The sequence below is a fragment of the Tiliqua scincoides genome, chromosome 5, assembly GCF_035046505.1.
Source record: "Tiliqua scincoides isolate rTilSci1 chromosome 5, rTilSci1.hap2, whole genome shotgun sequence".
Taxonomy (NCBI): Eukaryota; Metazoa; Chordata; class Lepidosauria; order Squamata; family Scincidae; genus Tiliqua; species Tiliqua scincoides.
In genome coordinates this window covers 103,796,647-103,811,387 of record NC_089825.1, presented here as the reverse complement: position 1 = coordinate 103,811,387, position 14,741 = coordinate 103,796,647, and the positions used below count along the sequence as shown (strand labels likewise).

Genomic DNA, 14,741 nt, shown 5'->3' with positions numbered 1-14,741 from the left:
CAGAATCAGGAAGATTATCTGCCAAAACATGAATTGCAAACAAATGAATGAAGTCAAGTACATCAAAAAATATGGTAAACATCAGGATAGCATGATTTAGGGCTGACTGAAAATTTCAGTACTGAAAATTAAAAAGAAAAATCCCTTAGATTTTGATAGAAGGACCTCAAGAATCTGGTGTCCATCTTTTCCAGTTTTTCTGCTATTTTTCCCAGTGCATGTGTTACATAAGAACATAAGAACATAAGAACAGCCCCACTGGATCAGGCCATAGGCCCATCTAGTCCAGCTTCCTGTATCTCACAGCGGCCCACCAAATGCCCCAGGGAGCACACCAGATAACAAGAGACCTCATCCTGGTGCCCTCCCCTACATCTGGCATTCTGACTTAACCCATTTCTAAAATCAGGAGGTTGCGCATACACATCATGGCTTGTACCCCATAATGGATTTTTCCTCCAGAAACTCGTCCAATCCCCTTTTAAAGGCATCTAGGCTAGACGCCAGCACCACATCCTGTGGCAAGGAGTTCCACAGACCGACCACGCGCTGAGTAAAGAAATATTTTCTTTTGTCTGTCCTAACCCGCCCAACACTCAATTTTAGTGGATGTCCCCTGGTTCTGGTATTATGTGAGAGTGTAAAGAGCATCTCCCTATCCACTCTGTCCATCCCCTGCATAATTTTGTATGTCTCAATCATGTCCCCCCTCAAGCGTCTCTTTTCTAGGCTGAAGAGGCCCAAACGCCGTAGCCTTTCCTCATAAGGAAGGTGCCCCAGCCCCGTAATCATCTTAGTCGCTCTCTTTTGCACCTTTTCCATTTCCACTATGTCTTTCTTGAGATGCGGCGACCAGAACTGGACACAATACTCCAGGTGTGGCCTTACCATAGATTTGTACAACGGCATTATAATACTAACCGTTTTGTTCTCAATACCCTTCCTAATGATCCCAAGCATAGAATTGGCCTTCTTCACTGCCGCCGCACATTGGGTCGACACTTTCATCGACCTGTCCACCACCACCCCAAGATCTCTCTCCTGATCTGTCACAGACAGCTCAGAACCCATCAGCCTATATCTAAAGTTTTGATTTTTTGCCCCAATGTGCATGACTTTACACTTACTGACATTGAAGCGCATCTGCCATTTTGCTGCCCATTCTGCCAGTCTGGAGAGATCCTTCTGGAGCTCCTCACAATCACTTCTGGTCTTTACCACTCGGAAAAGTTTGGTGTCGTCTGCAAACTTAGCCACTTCACTGCTCAACCCTGTCTCCAGGTCATTTATGAAGAGGTTGAAAAGCACCGGTCCCAGGACAGATCCTTGGGGCACACCGCTTTTCACCTCTCTCCATTGTGAAAATTGCCCATTGACACCCACTCTCTGCTTCCTGGCCTCCAACCAGTTCTCAATCCACGAGAGGACCTGTCCTCTAATTCCCTGACTGTGGAGTTTTTTCAGTAGCCTTTGGTGAGGGACCGTGTCAAACGCCTTCTGAAAGTCCAGATTCTGGACCTGCTACGGTGTTTGTCCTGTGTTAGGTTGCAATGCTATCCACACTTACCTAACCCCATTGACTAGAATGAGACTTACTTCTGAGTAGACATGCATGGACTTGGGCTGTTAATCTACATATCTAAATGGAATCTATCAGCCACATGGGTACCAGCTAGCAACAAAACAAGGGGACTGGAGTCACCATAAACACTAACAAATTTATTTCAGCATAAGCTTCCATGGACTACAGTTCACTTCATCAGATGTATCAGCTTTTCAGGTACAGTAAGGAGATGTGTGTGTACATCATATACAAACACGCATGGGTATAGAAAAACAAATCTGAAACAAGCAGTGTCACATGGCCAACTAGAAAACCCTTTTCAGTTTAAACCTATTCAGGTCTACTCAGAAATAAGTTCCATTTAGTTTAATGGGACTTACTACAAAGTGATTGTTTATAGGATTGCCATGTTACAGTGCATTCCTACAGATATCTACTCAGAAGTAAGCCCCACATGCTGAATTTAATGAATGACAAGCTTAATTATAGAATAAGCAAGACAACCTTTAACGATTGGAAAAAACTGAGAAAGCGGATGAATGTCTCAAGCTGGGGGGAGGGAACTACTTTAGAAAGTGAAATTGGCCTCATCATGAGGGTGAGAACTACTTTGCTAAACATGAAGAAGTGATTTATATTGCAGCCTTAATGAATTAAAATGATAGGTAGAAAACGGATGCCTCTTTTACTAAACAACAGTGTCACCTTTCTAAAAATTACTAGTACCTTCCAACATAATCAATATCTTCTAAATTTAAAATAAGATCCAGACAAAATGAAATACTTTTTAAAATCCTTTTATATCAATGGAAAGCCACAGTCTTCCATAATGAAATGAATGGTTCTTAAACATACATATAGAAGAATAATCTTACTTTTCTACTTTTAATCAACTAATTACATTAATACCTGTCCTGATTACCTCAGGACACAGTGGCAAAATATTAACAAAAGTGTCCCAGTAAAGCAAAAAGTGGTCCTGACCTTTGCTAAAAAGCCATGCGTCTCCCTACATACTGTGTTTGTCCATAAGGACATTTCTTAAAATTCACAGCCTTCTGAAGTATTACCTTTTTCATTTAAAGTTCTTCTTATTAAAAGAGCACTGGAATAATATATCAATAGCTGAGTTTCTGATGCCATGCATTGCAAACTTCATGTGTCTTCTCAATGACTTTTTCTACCATAATAACTGTATGCACAGAAACACTCTCAGTAAATGTTGTGGGTGTTGCTTGATTTATTATTGAGCCACGTGGCTTGAAAGTAGTTTGATGAATGAGTTAAGAGTGGCTTAGACCTAATGACTTTTACTCCCTAGGGTAGGAGAGTGAATTCACTCACTGACTCTGATGCATATGTTTTAATCAACTTGTTTTTCATAAATGCAACTATGGTTCTTTTTGGTGTTGTTGTTTTCTGTGCCTTTTGTGCATTAGGAGTAATCAGTAGGGTGATTCATAATACTTGATGCAAATGAGATAAGTATGGAAATTACTCATGAGGAAACCATGTTAATGCTTTTTTGCATTTTAATAGACAATGAGTTACAAATTCATAAATTTGTGAGATTTGGCAGAGCGGTTCTTATGCAATATTGTGGCTAAGATACTCAACTGTTGCCAATTCAGAAGTTTACAAAGTATGAACTTTGCCTATTGCATGAATCAAAGAGGTGTGGTCTCTTGGTCTCTTCATCACAGTCCCAAAGGTTCCATATGAAAGTAATAAAATTGACCTTTAGTACAAGATACTTCTTAGGGTGGTCCCATGAAAGGACCATCACCTATGAGGTGAGGTGTTGCCTCAGCAATGGTTTGTGAGGGGTGATAGAGTAGCAGGTTTGGGGTGCCCTTAATCCATGTTTGCTACTGATGCTGCTCTCATGTCCCTCAGACCCACTGTGGATGTGAGCCACATTGATCTGATTTACCCTCACTTTACCCTTGGGCATAAAGTGTCTGCTTACCATGTTCCTTGCATGATTTTTTCCAAAAGCAAAAGGCTTCTAGAAACTCCTATTCTAGTCCAGCAACTTGAAGCTACTTCTGCCCAACATTGCAGAGACACAACAGGGACCAAATTTGTACCTCTCTGGGCATGCAAAAGTGGGTTACCTAGATCCTATCCCCCTTTTTCCAACCCTTTTTACTGTCCCGGCTGACTTTGTACTTGCACCAGTGAAATGGCTGGCATAGGTCCAAGAAGACCCACAGACAAGTGGGCAGCCTCCTGTAGGCTGTGCAATATCCACCAAAACCAGAGCAGGCAGTATGTGCCCCTTTGGTGCAACTCCATGCTATGTTTCACCCATAACAGACCACATAAGACAAAATGTTGTTTTTATATAATTTTTTATTAATACACACAAACATACACTACAAACACATACACCACAAACAACAGAGGTTGCAAGACACCATCTACCAAAATTTTTTAATACATCATTCTACATTCCTAATCTACCATTCTTCTACTTTTACCCCTCATTAACCTAAAAGATAAGGGAGAAAACAAAATGGACAAAAAAGAAAAAATAGAAAATATATACTTATCTCTTCATACCCTATATTATACTTATATACAATATATACTTTTTATACTTTCTATATCATTTCTACCATTCATGTTTATATCAACCTTCTAGACTCCTTCCAATAGCTAACATATAAAAATATGCTTTATTAATATGTTTATATGATATATAAAATCTTCTTATATACCTTTCCCTTTCTAAAAATTAAACACATTATTTTACCACACTGATAACCATTTTTACTATCTCTAAAATTAACATCCCCAAATATATTTTCAATTACATATATATTTTTAACATACAAATTTAACCATTTTTACTATCATATTATCATTCCAAAACAATCTCAAACACTTTGATTCCAATTCTAATTCTTCTAAATTAACCTATAAAATACTAACATCTCTCTTATCTCAAATATAAAAATATCTACCAAATCATTATTTTGAATATCAGTTCTTCTCCTTATCTCAAATTCTATCCACCATCTTAATACATATCTCTGAGTAATTTTCCATCTCTTTTTCCTAATAAACTTCACATAAATCTTTCTCCACAATTGGTGCTTTAATAAATGTCCTCTTCTTGTTGCTCCCATCAAATCCAAGCTCTCGCAGATCCTCTCCTTCTCTTGATCCATTTCTGTGCCTGTCAGTCCAATTGTTTCTTCTCCAGTCTGATCTGATGGCATATGAATACTTGTCTTCTGAGCTGCTCCATCAATCTGCAACTGTATCAAACTTCCTTTTACAGATTGTTGATCAATAATCTTCTCCATTACGCTTTTTTCTTTTGTGTCACTCAGTTTATTTATCTTTTGACTTAAGATTTCCACACCGTTTTGAATTTGTAAAAATCGAATTCCTTGCTGATGACTCAATAGAATTAAAGTTTGTATTTTTTCTTTCATGAGGTTTCCACATTCTTCCGCCAACATTTTTCCCTTTGCAATTATCTTTTAATCCACTAGATGTCAGAAGCAGCTCTTTTTTACTGTGGAATGTGGAATACAAGATATTCCACATCCTTGAGATACAAGGCCATCAGACTAACAAAGTCAGTTCACCACTCAGCAGGCCTGTAGCTGGGGGGGGGGGCAGGGGGACTTTGCCCCCCTGAGCCAGCAGTTTGCCCCCCCCTAGCATTTTTTCCAAATCTGTCCTCTTTATCTAATCTGGCGTCAGTTGGGGTGATTTGACGCCCTTTTTGCAACATTTTTTTGTGCACAGGAAGGTGCTTCTGGCAGGGACTGGGGAGGAGAGAGTGCATGTGTGCAGAGTGAGTAGAACAGGGTCCTGGGGGGCTCCTTGGAAGTTATGACCTCTGGTCACCCTGTCCCCATCCAGAGCACATGGAGAGCGGGGCTGGTCAAGAGCAGCTACAAGAAGGTTGGGAGAGATTTCTACTTGTACTGGCTGGGGGAAGGGAGGGTGCTATTTCTTCTACTGTGGAACATGCTAATTACTATAATGGTACTGCTGTGGGGGGCGGCAGGGAGAAATGTTTCTGTTTGGAGAAATCATGGGGGCAGGTTCTTGCCTTTCAGATTTGTATTGGCAACCTTCAGTCTCGAAAGACTATGGTATCGCGCTCTGAAAGGTGGTTCTGGCACAGCGTCTAGTGTGGCTGAAAAGGCCAATCCGGGAGTGACAATCCCTTCCACACCGGGAGCAAGTGCAGTCTGTCCCTGGTCTGTCTCCTTGGCTATGGGCCTTCCTTCTTTGCCTCTTAGCCTCAGACTGTTGGCAAAGTGTCTCTTCAAACTGGGAAAGGCCATGCTGCACAGCCTGCCTCCAAGCAGGCCGCTCAGAGGCCAGGGTTTCCCACTTGTTGAGGTCCATCCCTAAGGCCTTCAGATCCCTCTTGCAGATGTCCTTGTATCGCAGCTGTGGTCTACCTGTAGGGCGCTTTCCTTGCACGAGTTCTCCATAGAGGAGATCCTTTGGGATCCGGCCATCATCCATTCTCACGACATGACCAAGCCAACGCAGGCGTCTCTGTTTCAGCAGTGAATACATGCTAGGGATTCCAGCACGTTCCAGGACTGTGTTGTTTGGAACTTTGTCCTGCCAGGTGATGCCGAGGATGCGTCGGAGGCAGCGCATGTGGAAAGCGCTCAGTTTCCTCTCCTGTTGTGAGCGAAGAGTCCATGACTCGCTGCAGTACAGAAGTGTACTCAGGACGCAAGCTCTGTAGACCTGGATCTTGGTATGTTCCGTCAGCTTCTTGTTGGACCAGACTCTCTTTGTGAGTCTGGAAAACGTGGTAGCTGCTTTACCGATGCGCTTGTTTAGCTCGGTATCGAGAGAATGAGTGTCGGAGATCGTTGAGCCAAGGTACACAAAGTCATGGACAACCTCCAGTTCATGCTCAGAGATTGTAATGCAGGGAGGTGAGTTCACATCCTGAACCATGACCTGTGCTTTCTTCAGGCTGATTGTCAGTCCAAAATCTTGGCAGGCCTTGCTAAAACGATCCATGAGCTGCTGGAGATCTTTGGCAGAGTGGGTAGTGACAGCTGCATCGTCGGCAAAGAGGAAGTCACGCAGACATTTCAGCTGGACTTTGGATTTTGCTCTCAGTCTGGAGAGGTTGAAGAGCTTTCCGTCTGATATGGCCTGGCCTTTCAGATATACTTTTAAAATTAATGGCTGCTGCTTGGGGGCTGGGGTGACCCTTTTTCTGTTGGGAGAAAACATGGAAAGCATTTCAGCTAAAGAAAACCAAGAACTTAAGTGTGGGAAAGGTTCTAAGCAGTGACTGATCCAGGGGAGGCCATGGGTGTATACCCCCCCAACTGTCCTGCCAGCAGGGAAGGGCACCCGCCAGGATGGAGAGCAAAATCAGGTGTCAGGGGAACACACACTGGGCTGGTGTCAAGGAGATTGGCTGGAATGGGAGCCCAGGTCTACCCACCCAGCAAACAGCCACAGAGGCTTTAAGCTCAATCAGGAGCCCAGGTCTACCCAAATAGGCAGACCTGGGCTCCAGGTCCAGACAGGACCCCAGGTCTACCCACCCAGCAAACAGCCACAGAGGCCTGACGGGGGACATGATTGAGACATAAAATTATGCAAGAGATGGCTAGAGAGATGTTCTTTCCCCTCTCACATAACACCAGAACCAGGGGCAGCCACTAATATTGAGTGTTGGAAGAGTTAGGATGGACAAAAGAAAATATTTCTTTACCCAGCATGTAATTAGTCTCCAGAACTCCTTGCCACAGGAAGTGGTGATGGCAACTTGCTTAGATGCCTTTAAGAGGGGATTGGACAAATTTCTGGAGAAAGTCCATCACAGGTTACAAGTCATGATAGGTATGTGCATGCTCCTGTTTTTAGAAGTAGGCTACCTCAATGCCAGATGCAGGAGAGGACACCAGGATGCAGGTTGTGTCTTGCTTTTTTTTGTGTTCCCTGAAGCATTTGGTGGGCCACTGTGAGATACAGGAAGCTGGACTAGATGGGCCTTTGGCCTGATTCAGCAGGGCTCTTCTTATGTTCTTATGTAGGCTATAAGCTCAATCAGGAGCCCAGGTCTACCCAAGCAGGTGGTCCTGGCCTCCAAGTCCAGGTGAGAGCCGAGACCCAGTTCTGCCTGCCCATCAAATGTCCACAGAAGTGATAAGCTAAAGCAGGAGCCCAGGTCTTCCCAGCTGCTCCAAGTCGAGAACCAGGAAGGTAGACCTGGGCTCTGAAGGTAGTGCTCATGGCCCCCTCCCAAACAGACACTGGATCCACCCCTGGTTCTAAGGAGATTCAACTCTCAGAAAGCTGGGAGGATTCAGATCAACCAGGTAGATTCAGTAAATTCAAATCTTCTGTACTTTGCTTTTTAAAAATCATGAATATTGTAAAAAACTAGTGTTCCAATGATGTGACTATTTGACTAGCATATCTTTCCTCTTGCTGTTATGTAAAGTAAATAAATTTTATCTTAATATGTATCAATGCATCAGCAATGTGTCATTGACAAATGCTATATAGGTGCTTGATAGATGCTATGTAGGCATTATAGAGGTGATATATAGGTGCCGGACAGGTGCTATATAGGTGCTAAATAGGCACTATATAGGAATTCTGCTGCTCATGCACTGCTTAGCCCCGCCTCCCCCTCACATAAGACAAAATGTTGTTTGGTATAAATTGACCCACATTATTGGTTATGCAATACAAACCAAATTCTGCACTGAATCCTGAACTAGGGAGCTCATCCACCCATGTTGTGCAGGCACCTACTCTGAGGAAGACATAGGCAACTGTTCACTTCCCCAATCAGGGAAAATGGCTCCACTTTTGTAGCACCCTGAATCCAACCAGAAGTCAGTTCAGGCCAACCTCTGCTTTTCCCCACCAACTCCTGGAAAGGGGGCCAAGGCAGCCAAATTACTCAGCTCATTCCAAGCTGGAAAGCATTTAGAACGGACTTTGCAATTCAAGCCTAACCAGCCAGCATCACCGACCCAGATAGCATCTGAAGTTTGGCATTTGCTCCCCCTCTGGCCTTTCCATACCTTCAAATGCACACCTGATCTCTACTCCTAGTCCCAGACCCTCACTAAGCCTGCCAAAGGTGATCAACTGGCAGCGATTTTCAACCACTGTGCTGTGGCACACTGGTGTGCCACGGATGGTCTCCAGGTGTGCTGTTGGACTTTGGGGAGGGTCATTTATTATTAGGACAATTGGGGGATTTGAGCCCCCTACCAGCAGCATGGTATGCCTTCTCAATGTTCAGAAAACTAGTGGTGTGCCTTGACAATTTTAGGGCCTTGTCAGTGTGCTATGAGATGAAAAATATTGTGCTATGAGATGAAAAAACATCACTGGGCTCGACCACCACAGGAAGGATTTTAAAAATATCTAAACAATCACCCCCCCCCCACACACACACACACAAAATCACCAACTTACAATGAGGTAGGAGGATAAAAATTCCTACCCAGCCCTGAGGTGACCAGCTAATGTCAAACTAGTCCTAGGGTTGGTAAGATGGCTGCAGCACCACCAAGACAAGAATGATGAAGGCTAGCAAAGCTGAGATGAATAAATGTTGCGGTAAGTCTTCCTAAGATGCACCAATCAGGTGAATTGCTATTCATCTTTGCCTTATGTGTGTGTGGGGGGGGGGAGAGCCTTGCAAGAAGGTCACCGCTTGAGTTGCGGTGTGGCCACAATATGTTGGGAGATTGGATTGGGCTACTAGTAATTCACCTGAAAGCAGAGAACTAGCTGGTTGGCATATCTTGAAATAACATGTTTCAGGAAGTGCCACTTGCAAACTTATACATGGAATTATATTTAGGTAAGTTCTCATTTTCAAATGGACGATACTAATTTCTGCAGCATCAATTTCATCAAGCAAGCTAAGATTATCGAGAGAACAAATGTTTTCCATGTTACCTTGCTCCAGCTGCTTGATAAGAACATAAGAACAGCCCCGCTGGATCAGGCCAAATGCCCATCTAGTCCAGCTTCCTGTATCTCACAGTGGCCCACCAAATGCCCCAAGGAACATACAAGACAACAAGAGACCTGAATCCTGATGCCCTCCCCTGCATCTGCCATTCTGACATAGCCCATTTCTAAAATCAGAATGTTGCACATACACATCACGTCTTGTAACCCGTAATAGATTTTTTTCTGCAAAAATTTGTCCAATCCTCCTTTAAAGGCATCTAGGCCAGATGCCATCACCACTTCCTGTTGCAAGGAGTTCCACAGACCAACTACACGCTGAGTAAAGAAATATTTTCTTTTGTCTGACCTAACTCTCCCGACAGTCAATTTAAGTGGATGTCCCTGGTTCTGATGTTGTGTGAGAGGGAAAAGAACAACTCTATCCACTCTAGCCTTCCTGTGCATAATTTTGTATGTCTCAATCATGTCCCTCCTCAGGCACCTCTTTTCTAGGCTGAAGAGGCCCAAATACTGTAGCCTGTCCTCATAGGGAAGGTGCTCCAGCCCTGTAATCATTTTAGTCACTCTCTTTTACACCTTTTCCATTTCCACTATGTCCTTTTCGAGATGTGGTGACCAGAACGGGACACAATACTCCAGGTGTGGCCTTACCATCGATTTGTACAATGGCATTATAATATTAGCTCAATACCTTTTGTTTTGTTCTCAATACCTTTTTGAATGATACCAAGCATAGAATTGGACTTCTTTACTGCTGCTGCACATTGGGTCAACACTTTCTTCGAGCTGTCCACCACTACCCCAAGATCTCTCTCCTGATCTGTCACAGACAACTCAGAACCCATTAGCCTATATGTGAAGTTTTGATTTTTTTTGCCCCAATGTGCATTACTTTAGACTTACTTGCATTGAAACACATGTGCCATTTTACTGCCCGTTCTACCAGTTTTGAGAGATCCTTCTGGAGCTCCTCACAATCTCTTCTGGTGTTCTCCACTTGGAAAAGTGTGGTGTCGTCTGCAAACTTAGCCAATTCACTGCTCAACTATGTCTCCAGGTCATTTATGAAGAGGTTGAAAAGCACCGGTCCCAGGACAGATCCTTGGGGCACACCGCTTTTCACCCCTCTCCATTATGAAAATTGCCTATTGACACAGACTCTCTGTTTCCTGGTCTTCAACCAGTTCCCAGTTCATAAGATGACCTGCCCTCTAATTCCCTGACTGTGGAATTTTCTCAGCAGTCTTTGGTAAGGGACCATGTTGAACGTCTTCTGAAAGTCCAGGAATATAATGTCCACGGGTTCTCCCGCGTGCACATGTTGACCTTTTCAAAGAATTCTAAAAGGTTAGTAAGGCAAGACTTGCCCTTAGAGAAGCCATGCTGATTCTCCCTCAGCAAGGCTTGTTCGTCTATGTGCTTTGATCATGGTGAACAAAGTGTTGTGAGTTGGTATCACCAGTAAACAAGACCAAAGACTCAACGTGTGATGCTCCAAGGGGAAAGGGTTTATTTACAAGAAAGCCACAGTCATAAAGTTCTAGATTGTCCAGTTCAACTTTTTCTTTCTAATACAGATCCTGCATTACCAATTTACTTGGGTTGTTCTCTTTTCTTATTGTGCTCCCGCTGTTGCCCAATGGTCTGTTCCTAACCATAGCAGTCAAATCTATGGTCCCAGCATGCAGGGGTCTACATTTTTAGTTCTGGTTTACCTTCCAAGAGGAGCTCCAGTCCTCAGGATAACCCAAAGTGCCCCTCTGTCTCCACTGCACCCAGCCCTTGGCCAGTTCACATGTTTCCCTCCTTCCTTGTCTGCCCAGCATCCCCTGGGGGCTGGGGATAAAAATAGGCCCTCAGTTTGGCTGTACTTGTCGTAAGAGGCGACTAAGCAGCCACCGGGTAGATGGGACTCGTTAGCCTGGGAAGGCAACTCATCTGAGAGAAGGATAACTCTGATCCCAAACCTCCACTGCCTTGTGGCTACATCCAGTTATGGAAAAGGCTTCAGGAGTCAGCCTCGAGGCAAAATCTGGAGCCGGAGTCCCTGAGACAGTTCATGGCTGAACACAGTCATGTTCTGGCAACTCCTGCGACGCCACTGGAACCAACCGTATTGGCCTCTGCCTTTCCGTTGGACCATTTCAGTGACATGGAGAGGGGGGATTTGCTGCATGGGAAACAGTCTATCCTCCATATCTACTTCACCCACGCTTCGCACACTGGAGAGGACACTCTGTTCCAGAACCACCATTCAGAGCGCAATACCATAGTCTTCCGAGACTGAAGGATGCCAACAACTGTCTGCCCAGCTTACTGTTCCTTCCTTCTTGCTCTCTCCACCCTCTTCCCTCTCTCTGTTGCTGCTATCTGCCCATCTTACCTCTTCTTTCCTGAGGTTCATTCCATCCTATTTCTCTGCTCCTCTTCTTCTGTTGACCCCTCATCTCATCCCTACTTCCCATTTAGCCCTCCTAACCCTAAAACCTGATGCTGAAGGTGCTCTGGAAAGCACATCCTCTGAATTTAGACCTCTTTCACCTAATTCCTGGTGTGTCAAGAATGTCTACAAGAGGCTGATAACAATACACTCTGCAACTTTCTTAGGGGCATTGTCAACTATTGAAACTTTGTGTACTCTCACATGGAACTCAAGAATTAAAAAGAGATATCAGAGCTCAGTCCCAATGAGCCATGACTGATGTGGAATCATGTGGCACATTCCTTGCCCTTGAAGAGCATTAGTCAGTTCTTGCATGCCCAGAGATTTGTGTGTCTTCAAGTACCTAGGGGCTTTAGAACCTGCACCAAAATAATTAAAATATAATAATCTTCCCCAAATAATGAACTATTTCTTATACCATGATTACTGTTTGCCTTTATTGATACATTTGCCTTTTCTACAATTCACTGTCACTGTTGTGTCTTGAAATATATTCTTTACAGCTTGCTTAACCTCATTGTTCCTCAGTGTATAAATGAAAGGATTTAACAAAGGTGTTACTATGGTATTTAGGATGGTGACTATCTTAGTCAATTCCAGTGACTGATGTTTAGCAGGGGTGACATGGAGGAAAATGGTGGAACCATACCATATAATCACAACGGTGAGATGAGAGGAGCAGGTGGAAAAAGCCCGTTGACGGCCTTGAACTGATGCAATCCTTAATATAGTGGTGATGATGTAAATGTAAGAAACCAAGGTGATCAAACATGAGCCTATGATAACAATACCAGCCATTATGAACCATACAATTTCAACAGTGTAGGTGTCAGTGCAGGAAAGGACTATCCAAGGCACAATGTCACAGAAGAAATGGTTGATAACATTCGAATCACAGAAAGATAACTGGCTAATGAGATAGGCTGGCACAGAAATTCCCAGGAAGCCACATATCCAAGAAGCACAAGCCATTTGAATAGACAAAGTCTTTGACATGATGGTGTTATAGCGCAAAGGGTGGCATATGGCCAAATAGCGATCATAAGCCATGACAGAAAGCAGAAAAAATTCTGTGAATCCCAGAGCGAAAACAATGTACATCTGTGTAACACATCCTACAAAGGTGATGGTTTGATCGTGGGACACAAGTATTGCTAAAGTCTTGGGAATACAGGCCGTTGTGTACCATATCTCCAGGAAGGACAGATTGCAGAGGAAGAAGTACATGGGTGTATGCAGCTGCTGTTTAGCTCTCACTAAAATGATGATGGCCACATTTCCAGTGACCGTGAGGATGTACATGCAAAGGAAGAGCATGAAAAGTGAGACTTTCAGTTCACGAGAGCCAGGGAATCCCAGAAGGATAAATTCCGTCACGCTGGAGCCATTTGTTCCTTGCATCAGAATCTTGAAAATTATCTGCCAAAACATGAGTCTGAACCAAATGAATGAAGTCAAGTATGTCAAGAAATATGCTAAGCATCACTTAGCATCACTTATTTAGGGCTGACTGAAAATTTCTCTTCTGGAAATAAAAAAAAAAATGTTTAAAATAAATCCATTAAATGCTGTTTCTCCCAGTATATGTGTTTGTCCTGTGTTAGGCTGCAATCCTATCCACACTTAACTAAACCATATTGACTATAATGAGACTTACTTCTGAGTAGCAGGGCCTCTGAGATGAAATTTATCAGGGTGTATAAAGTTTCTTTGGGCCCCTTCCCAAAGAGGGAGGGGGTGAAACAGAGTGGGGGGTAGCAATGGGGGTAGGCAGAATGGGGCAAAGCAGGCAGGGGGAAAGTGGCAACAGTCAGAATAGTCTTTGCAGTCCAGGTCTACCTGTCTTCCCAATGGACAGCTCAGGTCTACCTGCCTGGCTGGCGTTGGCATCTAGATACAGTAATACGGGAAACCAAACACACTCCTAAGAGCCCAATCCTGTAATCTGTGCTGCGCCTCTGTGGTGCAGACCACAGTTGCAAATGTGCTGTAAGGCATGTTTGCGGGGCTTAGTGCCGGGCTCCCGCCAGTGCTGGCTCAGCGCCAGCTGGCACTGAGCCAGCTCATGGCGGGCGCCCTCGTTCTGCAGCTCGGTGGTGTCTATGACCGCCGGGCTGTGGAACGGGAAAAGGAGGTGTGTCCAAGGGCATGGGGGAGGCGTTTGGGGGAGGGGGGAGGCATGGCTGGGGTATGGGGGAGGTGTGTCAGAGGGCGGAGGAGAGGCGGATCTGCGGAGCTGAGTTGTGCAGGATCCAGGGCACGGCTGCACGCCCTACACAACCAAACAGTCACCGCTAAAGTGAGTAGTCCTATTGCGGGACTGCTTCCCTTACTCAGTGGAAGGGGACGAACGTCCCCGTCTCCCAAAGAGCCTCCTGCGGTACCGCAGGAGGTGTTGGATCCGGTGGGAGCCCTTTGTGGAGCCACCAGGTCCCGCAGCTCCAGGCAACTCAGGATTGGGCTCTCAGTCTCTCTGAAATCTTTCAAATATAGAAAATCATTGCAGAAGATTAGTAGCATTGTATTTAGGCTCACATTGGAATGGAAAGTGTCCTATGTACACCAAAACATACTTCTGCAGTAGCTACAGACCCCCAGCTGTGTCACTGAGCTTCTATACACTTCTTCATGGTTAGCAGATTCACAATCCAAAGAGCAAGGGTAGCAGGTCAGTTTCCTCCCAGATGCGACACTGTTAAGGAATGTATGCAATCCTGGGCCTGGTGTGTATGGCTTGTGGCAGCAGTCATCGCAATGTGCCCACATAATGCTCCCAGC

General features: G+C 44.3%; 1 protein-coding gene across 1 annotated transcript; it reads right to left on the bottom strand.

Moving 5' to 3' along the window:
• Window positions 1-12,386: 12,386 nt before the first annotated feature.
• Window positions 12,387-13,364, bottom strand: LOC136652779 (olfactory receptor 6F1-like). Its single transcript, XM_066629701.1, has one exon. The coding sequence runs from the start codon at window positions 13,362-13,364 to the stop codon at window positions 12,387-12,389; it is 978 nt and encodes a 325-aa protein (XP_066485798.1).
• Between the last annotated feature and the right edge of the window lie 1,377 nt (window positions 13,365-14,741).